Source organism: Ursus maritimus, unplaced genomic scaffold, assembly GCF_017311325.1.
Source record: "Ursus maritimus isolate PB19 unplaced genomic scaffold, ASM1731132v1 scaffold_32, whole genome shotgun sequence".
Classification (NCBI taxonomy): domain Eukaryota; kingdom Metazoa; phylum Chordata; class Mammalia; order Carnivora; family Ursidae; genus Ursus; species Ursus maritimus.
In genome coordinates this window covers 25,182,759-25,199,323 of record NW_024425786.1, presented here as the reverse complement: position 1 = coordinate 25,199,323, position 16,565 = coordinate 25,182,759, and the positions used below count along the sequence as shown (strand labels likewise).

At 50.0% G+C, this 16,565-nt stretch overlaps 1 protein-coding gene across 1 annotated transcript in view; it reads left to right on the top strand.

Annotated features, from left to right (window-relative positions):
* Positions 1-16,565, top strand: part of CSMD2 (CUB and Sushi multiple domains 2) — a 567,391-nt gene that overhangs the window by 437,859 nt on the left and 112,967 nt on the right. The window contains exons 27-29 of the mRNA XM_040619227.1: positions 283-474; positions 5,548-5,686; positions 9,303-9,490. Of these exons, the coding sequence (XP_040475161.1) occupies positions 283-474; positions 5,548-5,686; positions 9,303-9,490 (519 nt within the window). The remainder of the gene's footprint in view (positions 1-282; positions 475-5,547; positions 5,687-9,302; positions 9,491-16,565) is intronic.

Sequence of the window (16,565 nt, the reverse complement as noted above, 5' to 3'; positions counted from 1 at the left end):
CCTAACTCATGGTATTGCGTGACAGGTGGTTGCCAGCCATTGGTGAGGGTTCTGGTAGAATAGGTGGTGGTCCCAAGTGGTGGTGGAGGCAGTGACAGGAACGGGGGTGAGAACAGAAATGGTGGCCCTGTTGCTACAGCCAGTGACACCAGTGGGAGGTGACAGAGATTGTGGCCGTGGCACTGGCCACAGGAACAGTAATGACAGGATGATAGGGTGGGAGCCCCATTGTCTGGCAGACATCTGGGCAACCACACTTGTTCTTCTGTTCTCTTGTCCTAGTGTCCACAGCCACGTCCTGCAACGACCCTGGCGTTCCGCAGAACGGGAGCCGGAGTGGTGACAGTTGGGAAGCCGGAGACTCCACAGTGTTCCAGTGTGACCCAGGCTATGCACTGCAGGGGAGCGCGGAGATCAGCTGTGTGAAGATCGACAACAGATTCTTCTGGCAGCCCAGCCCGCCAACGTGCATCGGTACAAAGCAGCTGCAGGGTGAATCCTGCCCTCTGGTCCCACCACTTGTGTGTTCCAGACCCCGTGGCCTAAGTGGCAGCTGCATCTGGAGGCAGGCCAGGAACATCAGAACAGCTGAAAGTTGCAGAAAACCCAAAGTTTACACTGCTTTGCGTGTATATGTGCACACACACTCCCTCACATTCACACCCTCACACTTACTCTCTACACACCACAAATTCTTCACTCTCCAACGTGGTCCCCAAAATGTCTAAGCCAGGCATGTCTGCCTCTTTTCTCCCTGGCTCAGGCTATATAGGTTGGAAGGAGGACAATGGGTCAGCTGGGGTGGGAAGGTCAGTAGGTTCCAAAATGCCCCTTCTAACACCTAAACCACAAGAAGGCCATCCACAGGCTTGAGTGTAAAGGAAAGAACCCTGCCCTTTCTCTTCTCAAGGAAATTATTGGTTACCTGGGTGTTAGATCTCTAGATCCGTCCTTACTCTTAAAAAGCTCCCCATTTGACCCATGAGGAAATGGAAACTCTGACTTGCCCAAGGTCAAGTAGCTTGTAAGGGTTAGGGGGTGAATAGTCCTGCTCCCTAGCTCCTTGAGCCTGGGAGGAGGAGGGAACTCGAAGGAAGAGAAGAATAGAAACATTCCAGCTGCTGTTGCTCCATGACCCTTTTTCTCAGGCAGCAGTCGTTTCCGGGTCACCTTACTGTGTGCTACCCCGCACTGGACATTTTCTTACCCAACCTCATTTAACTTTCCCCACAGCTCTCTGAAATGAGCACCATTCCCTCATTTCACAGTTCAAGAAACTGAAATTTAGACACATTTGGATATCTTGCCCAAATCACAGAGCTAGGATATGACAGAGCCAAGATTCACACCCACATCAGTCTGAAAGCAGAGCCTTTCAATTTCCTACCTCCCACACTGGCTCCTGTGCTGGAGATGGGTTCCAGGGACTTCCCAAGACACAGCCCAGCGGCCTTCACCCCGGCGATGCCCTGCATGTTTTTCCATGCAGGCTCAGTGGGAGGCTCTGTCCAGGCATCCGAGGACTGGCCTTTGCTGGCCAAGCCGTGAGGCCTGGCACTGAAGGTGAGACACTAAATCAGAGGTGATTAGGAGCCACATGCTTATGTGGTAGGAGCATGGTGAATATACAGCGACAGCAAGTTGAGACCTGGCTTCCAGAAACAGCTCAGATTTCAGCTACATGGAGCAGTATGTGGGAAAGAGTGGGGGGTACTGAAGTAGACAGATCTGGGTTCAGATCCTGGCTCTGCCATTGACTAGTCCAGTGGCCTTGGAGGAATTGCTCCAACTCTCTGAGCCTCAGCTCAATGAGAGTAAGTATACTTCTCATGGCATCGTGGGGTGAGGGCACAACTAACCCAGATCTCAAGAAATACTAATTTCCCTCCTTCTTTTTCTCTTTCCTTCCTTCCTCCCTCCCTCCCCTTCTTTGATTCTCTCAACTTTTTGGACTCACGACTCACCTCCCCATCCCTGAGCCCCAATCCCATCTGGGTAGTGTAATTCTGGTGAGGCCCAGGAGGGAATCAGATGACCTCTGAGGCCTCTTCCAAATTTAGCATTCTATAGGGCTGTGATTCCTTAGGCTTCTCTTACAGAAAAGCAGGTCCTGAGACAAGACTGTCCCAGGTGGAGAAGGGGGGGTGCTGCACGGTGTTAAGCTGTTGAGAACAATACATGTGCAGCGAGCAGGGCAAAGAGGTTAATTCAGCTTTCATTACCCATTCTTCTGTACTCAGCTCGGGGAAACGTTCCTCCGGCAACAAAATGAATGTCTTTGTCTCTTCTCTCAAACAGTCTGGAAATCCCAGTGACAAGCCCCTAATTTCCAGCTCCCTTGGCAGTCTGCCATGACTGGTCTGGCTGGCCTTGATATCCCTTCATTATAGGGAGGAAGCAAAGGGAGAAAACAAGTATTTATTGAGCGCCATCCCCATGATAGGCGCTGGGCTAGACGTTTTAGCTGCATTCTCACAAATGGAATCATCGGATGGTAAGTTTAGAGCTCAGGTTCTGGATTCCAACTACCAACCCAGTTTGGTGGCTTCACCACAACAAGTTGTGTGGCCTTAGGCAAATGACTGAATCTCCCTGGGCCTCATTTTCCTCCCCCGTAAAATAGGGACATTGAGAGTACCTAGCTCACCAGGCCGTTCTGGGGAGGAAAGAAGTTCATGCTATAAAGCACACAGGACCAGGTCTGGCTCACGGTGAACACGGTGTGTGTTAGAAGTTATTATTGTTGTTACTCTTTTTTATTTGTTTATTTTATAGATGGGGAAGTAGAGGTTCAGAGAGATGGCATAGCTTGCCCAAACTCACAGCTAGTAACTGGCACAGCCAGTACTGGAACCCAGGACTGTGTAACTTCAAGTTTGATGGCCTTTCTCACACCTCTCGCCCCTCACGACCACCGGCCCACTTCTTGGCCATCTGGGGTGATCAGCTGCCTGCTCCCACCCCTCACCCCCGGGCTTCCATGGTGTGTAAGCTCCGGCCTGGGCCCACAGGCCAGAGCCACCCTCTGTTTCTGACTCAGAGTAGGGAGGGGACAGGGCATGACAGTGGGTGCAGGACAAGTGCCCTGGATTGGGAGCGACACCTGGCTTCTAGTTCCCACCTGGCTTCCCAACCCCCGTGAACATCTGCTGAAAGGACCAGGCAATGCTGGGGTGTTGCCAAGGCCTCATTCGTTCTCCTGCAGCTCTGTTGTCCTCCTGGCTAGTGCGGGGGCCTGGAAAGGGAAGGGACTTCCTTCCTCCACGTACCCCTCCACCAGCCTGGAGCACTTCTGCTGGTGAAGCAGCTAGGAGTCCAGCCAGGCCTTGACACACAAATGGCAGAGGGCAATGAAGCCCACGCCGGGTCCTGAGTGGACAGCAGATGCCTTGAATGTCCCATGCCAGGGAATCATCTGGAAGGGACCTGAGCCAGGGCAGAGGCCTAGAACCCAAACAAACCTCAAGCGCTTTGGGGGTGGGCAGAAGAATCACAGGGCCAGTTTCAGGAACAGCCAGGTTCACTCCCATCCCTGGCTAACTTAAGGGAAGAAACCCCTGAGCCACAGAGGAAGCTCACGCCCTGTGGCCTTTGCCCTCATGGAGGTGTCACTGTGCCCCCTTAGGAGGGTCCCCCAGGGAGCTGGGACTGCCCACGTGACCTGGGCTGCATCAGACAGTCGCTAGGCTGGCCCGGGTAGGACCACTCTCAGAGCACGGTGCAGTGGGTCCTGCTGTGCTGAGTGCAAGGTTTTATCCTGATCGTGCAGGCCTCTGGCGTGTCGCATTCACGTAGCCCTCTTCTCCATGCGGGCGCAGGGGAGGAGCGAACCAGACACAAAGCAGACCTGGTGCAGGGAACCCTCCTCCCTCATAGAAGTTCTCCCAGCGGGGGCTGCTTCCCCACTCCACACCAGCAATTCTGAGCAGAACAGAAGAGTGCGAAGTGCTGCCCTTTCGAGCCAGACCGGTGAAGGTTGAGTCTCAGAGTGACTCCGGGGAAGGTCTTTCAACACCCTGAGCCCCAGGCTCCTCAGTTCTAAGCCAGGAAGAAAAGTCCATAGGTCACTGAGTTGTTTTGAGACGTAAATGAGATGAGGTGTCTAGAATGCCATGCGTCACGTTGGACATATAATAAGTGCCCCCCTGAGTGTTCCTGGTGTTCCAGTCGGGACTTGGGATGTATTTTCCATGGGGGGTGGGGAACCCACTACTATTAACTGCTCAGGCTTTATGTTCAGCCATGGTAGGGCTTTTATGGCCCAGCCCGAAGCCTGCTGTTTTTAAAAAAGACCCTGTAGGCTTGTCTGAGCCCTCGAAGGCTTGCCCTGAGTGAAAGCCACAGCGTGAGGCAATAAAGCTCAGCTCTGCGACAAGCGAGTAGCTGCTCTCAAGCTGGGTCTTGGATGTACCCTTGGCTCCCACCTCCATGTCTAGTCTCGGATTTTCTGGCCCCTCCTTGAATGGTTTTCCCTGCTCCTATGGGCTACCTGCTGATTTACTCGACCTCAACCTCCAGTGGCGCCCTGTGGGGTTTCTCAGACCAAGCCATACTGATAGTCTCAACCATCTTCTCCTGTTGATGACCCCACACGCTTTCCAGCCCCCACTTTATCAGACCGTACTGCTACAGGGCAGTGACCCCGCCGTTCAGGGGAGAACCTGACTCAGGATCTGGGAAGTGCCCCAGCGGGCTCCAGGTAAGCCGCTGGCTGCAGCACCAGCCACTTCCCCCTCCCTGCCCCCTTGAAAGGCCCGGCATCTCAGGGTGGGTCGGGTGGAGACCACCACGGACGAATGGAGCTCTGTCATATCTCCACCCAAGTGAGGAGCACACGCTGTCTTAGACAAGGTCTTCTGGAAACTTGGAAGGTATCTGCAACTCCAGGCGGATGCCGAGAGCATTGACAGGAGGCCAGTCGCGCTTTGGCAGGTGAACGTGACTGTGTTCTTCAGGCCTCCTGACGGCGAGTGCACTGGAACTCGGTATCAACACCCACAAAGCTCACCTGGAAACTGGACGTGAGGCAGTGGAAGGAGACCATGTATTTCAATGTCTAAAAGACGAGAGAATATCGAATGTCTCCAAATATTGACTATTTACTGTATGCCAGATGCTTTAACAGACCTCTCCAACATCCTTACTACAATCCCTGAGGGAAATAGTACCTCTTCCTGCAATAGGGAAAGGATGCTGAGGTCCAGAGAGGTTAGGTAAATTCCCTAAGGTCACACAGCCAGGAAGTGGCAGAGCCAGGTAGTTTGGTTTTGTTTTTAATAATTTCTTGAGGTGAAATTCACGTAACGTAAAATTCACCTTTTTAAAATGAATGACACTGTAGCATTTGGTATATTTATGATGTTACGCAACCACCACCTCTGTTCCAGAACATTCCCTTCACTTCGAGGTAAAACCCTGTACCCATTACATCCCACCCTCCCCTCGGCCCCTAGGGTCGGGTTTTCACTCAGGTCTGCCAGACTCAGTCCCTCCTCCACTGTGCCTCAGCAGCACCCAGGGCTGACCCTTGTCCTCCTCTCTCCCCAGCGCCCTGTGGGGGAGACCTGACGGGACCATCAGGAGTCATTCTGTCGCCAAATTACCCAGAACCTTACCCACCAGGCAAGGAGTGTGACTGGAAAGTGACCGTCTCTCCGGACTACGTCATCGCCCTGGTATTTAACATGTATGTACCTTTCCCCCGGGTGGGAGACGAGGGGCTCACAGCAACTAGGGGTTTTAGACCCGGGGTCTCCAGGGGAGTGCACACAGGTCTGCTGGGAGCAGATGAAGGAGCCCAAAGGAGGGAGACTAGCATTTATTGCATGTCTCCTGGGGGCCCTGTCTTATTTAAGCCTTGTAATTGATGAAGTAGCTATTATTCTTTATTCTTTTTTTTTTCCTCTGAAGATGTTGAGATTCGGAAAGAAGGACCTTGCTGGATCCTTTTCCCCCTCCTTCCCTGTGTCTCCCCCTCTGCTGTCACCGGTCTCCTTCCCTCCTGCTCCCTAGCATGCAAACAGGCTCAGGTTTTTCTAGGTCCTCCCCCATCCAGCTCCTGCACTGACTCCTTTATCCCATCAGAGGCAAACTCTTCAAAAGAATCATCTCTGCTTGTGTCTCCTTCCTCGCCTCCTGTTCGCTCTCAGACCACCAATGTCTGGGTCCTGCCTCCGTGGTTCCGCCGGCAACTCCTCTGATAAAAGACACCAGCGAACTCCTGGTCGCCACACAGAATGACACTTCCCATGTTTTATCCCGCTGCCCCTCTCAGTCACTCCCTCCATCCTTACCCTGCTTTTTCTCCTTACTTTCTGGGAAGTTACCCCGCTCCGGTTCTTCTGTGGCTTTATAGCTTCCTTGTCATGCCCCTGCTTCCTTGGCCAGGCTCTATCGCCAGCCTTTTCTCTTCCCATGCACCCCTCTTTCCTGGGCCAGCTCTTCTGCCCCAATGGCTTCACCTTCTTCTTGTAAACTGGAGACTCCACACTACCACGGCCTGGACTGTCTTCTGAGCTGCAGGCTCTCCTCTCCAACTGTGGTCTGGTGACTGTAGGTGCCACACAGCCTGTACAAAACTAAGCATATGACTCCCTCCCCTCCCCAGAAGAGCTCTCTTCTGATCCCTGGGGAGTGCCACCATCGTACTCCTGCCCTGCTGCTTCCATTAGTGAGCAAGGTGTGGAAGGAACTTCTGCTGCCTTAACAGCCCTCACGTTTTCCCCTCTTCTCCAGCCTCCCAGCTACTGTGTTGGCTGAAATCTTATTACTTCCCGTCCAAATTACTACCATAGTCTCCTGACTGGTTCGTCTGCCCCCATCTTCCTCCCATGCCAACCTCTTCTGGAGTTAGCTATGGAAGAGATCTTGTCATGTGAAAATGCTAACATAGCCACTTCATCTTTTCCACTGAAACATATGATAACGTGCTACTCAGTGATAAATAGGAATGAGCGACTGATACACGCAACGTGGCTGAGCTGAATCTCAAAAAATCACGCGGAGCGAAAGAAGACCCAAAAAAAGTCCGTAATGTATGATTCCACTTAGACGAAATTTTAGGATTAGCGAAATGAATCTATGGTGATAAAAATGTGTTCAGTGGTGGCTTCTGGAGGTGGGGAAGATTGACTGGGAAGAGGAACATTTGGGGATGGTGGGAAGTGTCCTGGGTCTTGCTATGCATGTGTCAAAACCCACAGGGTGACACACTTCAGAGCTAATCATTTCATGGGGTATAAGTTATACCTCCTCTGGAAAACAAACGCACAAACAAATACATCTCTTATTTTAAAATCCTGTCACGGCTTCCTCTTTCCTATAAAGTCAGAACTTCGGTTTTTCAGTCCAAGCAATCTGGTCCCTGCCTGCCTCTCCACCCAGTTCCGCCGACCCCGTCCTAACCCCTGAGCTCCAGCCAGACCGAACTGCTCACAGCTTCAAGACCATGCCTTGACCTTATGACTTTGCCTCTGCTTCTCCCTTCGTGGAGACTTCCTTTTCCCTCCTTGTCCAACTACTGGGGGTCTCTGCAGCTCCCAAAACTTGACTCCAGCTTGGCCTCCATGTAAGTTTCATTTTCTCCTCCCCGAGGAGATTTGTATTGTGACCCCACTGTGCCTGTACAGACTTTATACTTTGTTGTCTTCACATCCGTCGCTTCCTTCAGCCCCACCGCCATCTTGAAGAAGGTGTGGCGTCTGTCATATCCCTGTGTCCTGAGCGCCTTGCACGGTACCTGGCATATTGAGAGTGCTCAGATGAAATGTGATGACTGAAGGAGAACAGAAGGCCGTTGGGAAGTGGTGGAGCCATAATCTGACCAAGGCTGACTCGCTCCAAGACACTGCCCTGGTGACTTTTGCAAGAGCGGTTGGTTGGAAGCACAGTTACAGGACCACCCGGCAGTGGTGGTGCCCCTCTGCAGGTGCCCCAGGGTGAGGGTGCTGTGGAGGAAGGAGATGAGTATACATCTGGCTCCCCGCCCGACCCCCCAGATCCCCATCCCGTCTCCCTGCCAGCCCTACCCACTTGGTCCTAGAGATGTCGCAGCCCCCTCTCTCTGCCACATGTCTCAGCGGAACTGCCGTCTCAGTCTTGGTCCAGCCAGATGGAGTATCTGAGTATCCCAGCCCATGGCTCAGCTCTGAACAAGTTTGCGTCACAAATCTGTTCTCAGCTCACATTCTGTTGTTTTCATGTTTGCACCCTTGACCAGTATCCATGGCTCTGTGGGACGAGTACCTAAGAGCGGAGTCGCTGCCTCATAGGGCCGGCATATGTTCAGATCTAGTCGGTGTCAGGAAAGCTTTCCAAAGTGGCTGAGCGACTTTTCCATCCCGCAGGCAGGCTCTGAGAGCTCCAGGGGCTCCACGTTCTTGCCAGTCCTGACATTTTCCATCATTTTCACTCTAGCCAAGGCAGTGGGATCAATGATATTCAAGAACTTCAATATTCAATTTGCTAATTTTTTAATTCAATTTTTTTCCCACGTGAGGGTCAAGATAGCTAAGAAAAAAGCACACCCGTGGGTGCCAGGAGCGGGGTGGCAGCAGAATGTGAGAAGAGGTGGGAAGTGGGGCGGAGATGAGGGGACGGAGCCAGATTCTTCAGGAGAACAGACCCCTCCCTGCCAGGGAATGGCCCCCCGGGTGACTCTTGCCTTCCTGGAAAAGGAGGTGCCGAGTGTCACAATCTAAAGACCATCGGAGGCAGACAAGAGAGCTTACCTGCTCTGGCTGGTGGCTCAGTATATAGAATTGGTAACTCATTCTCCCTTCTGTGCAGAGTGTAGTGAATACAGACAACAGTATTGTATTATAATCCTCAAACCTGCCGAGGGACTAGATCTTAGCTACTCCAGCCACTAGAGAGAAGTGATACCTATATGAGATGTGACAGAGGGGCTAGATGTTACCACTATGGCAGTCATATTACATATAAAATGCATCCAACCAACATGGTGCACACCTTAAATTTATACAATATTATATGTCAAATGTATTTCAATTAAAAATGTTTTTTTCAGAAAGAGGGTGCTAGGTTTTCAGCTCCAGCTTTCTGGGCACTGACTCTCAGACCAGTCTCCTCTGCCCCCAGGCCTGGCTTATCCATCTCCTGGCCTGACTGGGAGGCCGTTGGGGCTTCCCTCTCTCCCTCCCACCAGAAAGTGTCAGGAGTTGGGCTCCAGTGGGGCGGACGGCTCACTGCCTGGGAGGCCCCCTCCCTCGATTGAGCCTAAGGCCCAGCATGGGCCTTTTGTGACCTTAGTGGGGTGGGGGCGGGATGTTTTTATTCCCCAGCTTTAACTTGGAGCCTGGCTATGACTTCCTCCATATCTACGATGGACGGGACTCTCTCAGCCCTCTCATAGGAAGCTTCTATGGCTCCCAGCTCCCAGGCCGCATCGAGAGTAGCAGCAACAGCCTCTTCCTCGCCTTCCGCAGTGACGCGTCCGTGAGCAGTGCGGGCTTCGTCATCGACTACACAGGTAGAGCCCTGGTGGCCGAGAGTACGGAGGGCAGGGCCAGCCAGACCTGGCAGAGGGGAGGGATGGCGAGGAGGGCACGGGGCTGGGTCACAGGCAGAGCCTCTGCCTTCCCTGTGGCCCTCCGGGTGGCTTGGCCTTTCCCTCCCATGTGCCCCAGGCCTGGGAGAAAGGGGGACCGGCACTCTCGCACCTCATTTCTATTTCCACATCCCTGCTCCTCTTGTGTCCTTTCTTGTGAGGGTTAGTCCTTGCAAGACAAAGCATAGAGGTCAAAGCGGGGCTCAGCACATTTTTTTCTTAAAGGCCCAAATAGTTCATGTTTTAGGCTTGTGAGGCATTCGGTCTCTGTCGCAACCACTCAGTGCTGTCACTGTAGCACTCAGGCAGCCCAAGACAAAATATAAAGGAATGGGTATGGCCGTGTTCCCACAAGCATCTCCTTACAAACAAACAGGCCTCGCTCCCTGCCCCGTCGAGAGCCTAGACTGTCAGATTAACTGCGTCCCGGGCTCATGTTTGCTACTTGGCAGTTGTGTGGCCTTGGGCGAGTTACTGAACCTCTCTAAACCCCCATTCCTTCATCATAACATGGTGGTAGACTGATGCCTGCCTCACAGACCCGTTGTGAGGATCCATGACTCTGCGCTTCGGAGCCCTTGGGCCGGCACCCAGCACGCAGCAGGCGCTCCGTAATGTCCCAGCAGCAAGAGTAAGAGAGGCTCCAGGCGCCCAGCCACTCTGAGTGCTTCTACCCTGTTATTCTCTGTGTGACCTTTTCTTCCCTAATTATCCCAGACGCCACCATCCAAACCCGAGCTCCACTTCTTGCTGGATTTGTGCGCTTGGCAAGTTATTATCTCTTGGAAGCTGTTCCTCCATCTATAAAGTGGTGGTAATAATAATTACGCTGCAGAAGGTTAAAATTAAAAGATATTTTATACATGCATATTATATGTTGGAGTACAATGCCCAGTAGGTGCTAAACACTCTACAGATACTCTAGAGATGATTGATTTTGTTATTGTTGCTCTAACCCAAGTTCACCCGGGCCTCATCAGCCTGTGTGGACAAATGGGGTCATATTACCCGTTAAAGTTAAAAAGTTTCTGGCTCATGTCCCCCACTTGCATAGTGTCGGACCTCAGCAACCTTTTAAAGGGCTCCTTAATTAAATATTTCTGGCAACTGCTGGGAATGTCTCACGCACACTCACAAATAATACCGATCATAACAACAGCTAACTTAGCATTGACCAACCGCCCACATGGTCCTACGTACTTCACGTCCATCACCACATCGAAATCCTTGAAATTTACCGACTGCCTGCTCTTTGGTCAGATACAATCCTAGAAGATACTTAGCGCACAAAGTAGAGAACGTTTTGCTGCGGTCTTCTCTCCTCGTGGGGCTGGTCTGAATAATGGATATTTTGCCATCCTCTCTTCCTCCAGACACCTGCCACTCAATAAACCTCCTGTCCCCAAACGCTTCTGCATGCGCTGGTATCAGAACAAACACCATCACATAGTGCGGAATTCTGAAAGAGGCATGACTTAGACTCAGCCCGGGACCCATCGCTCTGCCACCACTGTCCCCACTGCCATATTACCATCTTCAGTTTTCTTCCTGTTCACCTCTTCCATCACACCCACAGAAGTACCCTCAAGTTCCCTGCCCCCCGGCCCTTCTGTTGCACCCTTGCAAAATGACACCCTGTGTCGCCACCACAAGTGATAGCTTTTTACCCTGGTCAAGCATTAGCAACCACCTTAGCCACCTCCAGCTTGTCCCTGCTGGGGTCTTCCCCCTGGTGGAGATCCCAAAATGTCACCCCAGAGGTCACCCCTTCCAGCCTCTTCACAAGAGGACTTTAGCTCACCATCCCTGGATACAGTAAGCTCCTGGGTTCACGGCATCCTGGCTGCAGCCACCTCTCACCCAATCCCCTCCACTGAAGCCACGGGCCAGGGCCACACTTCCAGGCCCTCTTTCCCAAGGAAGCCCTTCCCACCTTCAACTGTTGGTCCAAGACCACATCTGGAGGGGTCCCCAGCTCCAAAACAGAGCCCCAGGAAAAAAGGCCTTCCAGGCAGGCATCTGGGCCAACCAAGTGGCTGAAGGAGGCCAATTACTGGGGAGCGGGGAGCGGGGAGTGGGGATGCCCGCCCGTGCACCCTCCACCATCTTGTTGGCATCTGTGGTATAAGCACCAAGATAAATGTGCTGTTTGGGGCAGGAGATGCCTGGTGAGGCCTGAGGCAGCCTGCCTGCCTTCTCAGATGACACACTCCCTGATATTAGTCACCCCTCTACTATGGCCTCTGGTCAGACAACCCATTTTGTGGGACCCAGGGACCCTTTGCCTTGCCTCCTGGCCTCCTTCTCCTAGAATGGATCCCTGGATTCCTGGAGTGGGTCTCCTCTGCTACCAGATCCCATGGCCTCAGTGATATCCCTCCCCATGCTCAATATCTTTATGGGGTGGCCCTCATCTCTTATTAACTGTATGACTTTAAGCAAGTCCCTTTCGTTCTCTGAGCATCCATGCCTTACCCGTCAAAGAAGGACAGCACACTGCATGAAAGAGCTAGTGTGGGGGTGGGAAACAGGCGCAGCCCCCAGCACAGGGCCCAGCACCAGGAGCTGCTTGGGGCACACTTTAATCCATCTTCTCTATCCGTTGCCTTCTTTCCTGTGAAATGGATATTTCATTTGTTCTACTCTTGTTTGGAATAGAGAAGAGTTTGGAACCCTCCTCATGGGCTATCCCTATCAAATGCAGTACATTTTCTTTTCTGTTTACTGAAGATATAAAGTGTGAGATGTTTTGCACACACATGAGTGTGAAATATTTATAACATGAATATTTGTGGTGTGTGTGTGTATCCTATATATGTCTCCGATCCATGGCAAGGAATTGAGACACTACACTCCGTGAGTCCATAGAACACCATACACTGAGAGGTAGCCCACTAAGGACTAGCACACTGAGGCAGATCTGGATCCTTAGGAAGAGAATCGTCTGCATCCTGTGTCCAGAGGCAGAATGCAGCCTTGTCTTTTAGAGAGATCCAGGGCTCCTCTAATGCTGAGTATCTGGGTCTCCTGGGTGCTGTTGGTTTCAGGTGTCCTGGTTTGGGAGGTGAGGGGAACGACGTAAGGAGATGTTGCCAGACTCTGCTGGGCTTAGTCCAGGGAAAACCACTCTCTGAGGTCAACACCCCTCTGACCAGAGGCACACAGACCAGGGACCTTTCCCCACATCCTGCCAAATTCCCAAGTGGGAAGCAGAAACAATGTGGTCACAGCTGAGTCAGGGCTCATTTAGTTTCAAATTGAGAGACCCACTCAGACGAACTTCAGCAAAAAAAGGGGGTTAATTTATTATAAAAATGCAAAAAACCAAAACGCATTGAATCCAACTTGAGACAAAAACTTTCTTATAAGAAAACTGATGGCCAGACTAATTTAAGCTAAAAGGGATTCTATATTTTAACAGTACACATAACAAAAACTCCCTCTAACTAAACACAAGAAGGGAGTCTATCTTTAAAATACAAGAGCTCAAGGGCAGGAAGCATAAAGTTCCAAGGGACTGAAATCAGGAAGGAAGAGTCGAAGGTTGAGATTACCTCCTGTCTCCAGGACCACTTGGTCTCCTCCCCGCTTCTTCCTAAGGATCTGCTACATTCTCCCCTCTCTGCAGATGCACGTTCATTGCTTCCCCTGGGACAAGTATGGCCGCCTCACTCTTGACTCTGAATCACTCCCTAGTCTGGGTCCCAATTCCAAATCCCAGAGGACCTTCAGACTGATCAGGCTTAAGGGAAGCATCCACTGAATAATGTCATGGAATTAGGCTTTTTCATTAGGGCCAAGGGTGGATCATGCAGTTTTATTCTTTTGTTTGCTCGGTAAATATTTATTTAGCACCTTATGTATGCCAGACACTCTTATAGGGGCTGAGAACAAAGCAGGGAACAAAATTAAGTTTCTGCCTCCGCAGACTTCATGTCCTCATGACAACCAGATGGAGAGACATTTCTGCTACCGATGAGATCTTGGAGGCTCCCCTACTTATAAGACAGTGGATGAGTTTGTAGGTGTGTCTGTCCAGCTACTCCTGGCAGGTGATTGTGGTGTCTGAGTCATTCTAGGCAGGTCTTCTAGATGATTCTGAATGCAATCATGTCATTTGTGGACTTCTATAAAACCATGCTCTCAGGCATTCTCATCTGAATTCAGCCACCTGGGTAGCTCTACCCTTCGCTCGAAGGAAACGGGGAATAAGGAGGAGCCTGGTTTTTGGATACAGTTACTAAAAATGAGTCCCAGAGAGACTTAGTGTCTTTCTCCAAGCCAAAAACATCAGAAGAATGGGTGTATGTGTATGGGGGGGGGGACTTTTGTTGTCATCTTCCAGCAGGTGTGGTGGCCTCCTCCTGGACAGGGACAGGCTAGGATGTCCATTCATGAGTGTAGAGACCATTCATTCACTCAGCAAATGCTTATTGAGCTCCCACTTCCTGCCATGCCCTATGCTGAATATGGAGGCTACAGCAGTGAGCACAGTGGTCATGGTCCCCACCCTAAGGTAATATAAAGGTGAGTGGGGGAAATAGACAATACATAAGTAGACCAACAAGGAGTAAGAAGTAGAAGTTAGGAAAGAGAATGTTGCTGTGAGAAAGAGAAATGGGGAGTCAACTACAGAATGGCAGTTGGTGAAGGTGAGGACCTCACCCAGCAGGTGACAAACAGAGGCCTAAAGGTTGAGAAGAAGCCGCTGTGCAAGAACAGGGCTGGGGGAGTGTTGCAGACAGAGGGAGTTTGAAGAAGTTCAGAAGAAGAGTTTGAAGCCTGCGTTAGAGAATCTGAAATAACTCAGGAAAGGCCAAGGTCGGCTTCTACCAGAAGGTACTAAAATGTACCTATTTTCTCTTTCAAGCCTCTGGACATAACACTATGGGCCAAGGAGTAACAACCAGATTTCCACACCTGCTTCCACTACCACCATTACCACCACCCACCACAGCCATGGGTCTTTCTTCTTTAAATTCAAAATGGAGATACGTTCATGTTTGCCTATTTTAAAAGTAACACATGTTTGTTGGAAAAATTCAAGCAACATAGAAGTCCATAAGATGTACTCTAAAAACATGACACCTCCCGTTACTACCATCCCCTGAAGTACCATTATTAATGGTTTATTATCTCATTCCAGATATTTTAATGTAAATACAAAGTAGTGTAAATTCTAGAACAAGGGTTAGCAAACTTTTGCTGTAAGGGACCAGACAATAAATAGTTAGGCTTGGCAGACCAGACAGATCTCTCTTACATCTGCTCAGCTCTGCTGTTGTAATGCTAAAACAGCCATAGACATTATTTAAACAAATAGGCATGGCTATGTTCCAATAAAACTTTATTGAAAATACAAAACAAGCAGTGAGACTGTAGACTGTAGTTCGCTGATCTCTGTTCTATGTGACTAGAGATCACACCATATGTACTAATCTGTCATATGGGTTTGTTTTTACTTTGTTTTGGTTTTTGTCCAATGATAGATCTTGGTCGTCTTTCCATATCCGTGTTCAAAGACTTTTGCGGTTCTTTTTAAAGCCTGGTTGTATTTTGGTAGATGGCTGTAATCCAGCCTGTTTAACCAGTTCCTTACTGGTTGGGCGTGCGGATTGCTATTTTCAGTGTCCTGCTATTACCATGTTTAGAAATGTTCCTTATCTATTAGGATAAAAAGAAGCTGGCTCTTTTACTGTTCTTGTTTTGGAGGGCTTGGTTTTTAATTATTATTATCCCAATGAGGTTTCAGTCATTACAGTTTTATCATTCACAGCTGAGCTCTAGTCTGACTGACTAAAGACCTGATTTTGGTCTTAATTCTACTTCTTACCAGCTGAATGCTTGGGAAACTCATTTAGCCTCTCTGATCACCACATTTCTCATCTGTAACCTGAACAGGAGCACACCTGGCCCTGCCTGCTGCAGAGGCCATTGTGAGGCACAAATGAGATAACAGATTGGAAGGTTCTTTGAAAATTATAATGTGATATTTCTCTGTAAGGGGCTATCATCATTATCATTACCCTTGTCATTTTCATTAATGTGATAATGCTTGGAATGATGAGCTCTTCTTGCTCTGACATGTGAGTGACTATAAAATACAGTCTGTAGTTGGAATCGCTGATGTGATTGTGGATTTGCCAAGCCCTGAGGTGTTCAGCCAATCAATTCAGCATTCATTTATTAAGCAGCCATTATGTGCCAAACAGAGCCAGCTCTCATACCAGGTTCTGTGCTAATTGCCAGGGTTATGAAGAGAATAGGTGATGGTCCCTGTCCTTGAGGAGTCCAGAATCCACTGGAAAGAAATACACTTATCCAACCTACCAAGATAATATACCACACATGCTATAATTCAGGAAAGAAAAACAGAATTCTGCCAGATAGAAGGCAAAGTTCAGGAAACTCGCTCAAGAGAAGGTGGCATTAAAAAGTGTAGGAGTTTTTGCCATGCAGAGAAGGGAAGAAAGGACTTTCTGATAGTGTCAAGTTCTGCAACAGACATGCCCAGCTGTTACCCAAAAGTACAGCTTCTTACATGAGGTAGAAGTTTATCCTCCTTCCTGTAAAGGAAATCTAGAGATTGTCATCCAAGGATGATGAGGTCACCCCCACCCCCACCCCTGCTCCTTTTGTCATTCTGCTCTGCCATGTGAAGACATGGCTTCCATCATCATGGCTATCTCAGGATCCAAGATGACAACTGGAGTTCTAGCCATCATGTCTAAGTTCAGACTGGGGGAAGGAGGAAAGAAGGAATAAAGGGCCAATGAGCATTCTCTCAGCTGAGTCACTTTTTCTTAAAGAAGCCTTTCTAGAAGTGCCACATTTATCCATGTAAGAGGTACTTATTGAATGCCTAACATGTACCAGGCACTGGACTAGAGCAGTAGATAAAACTGGATAACTGTCTCATGGAACCTACATTCTAGTGGCAGAAGATAGAAAAAAACTGGGTAAATATATAGTACATGAGATAGTATTAATGCCAGTG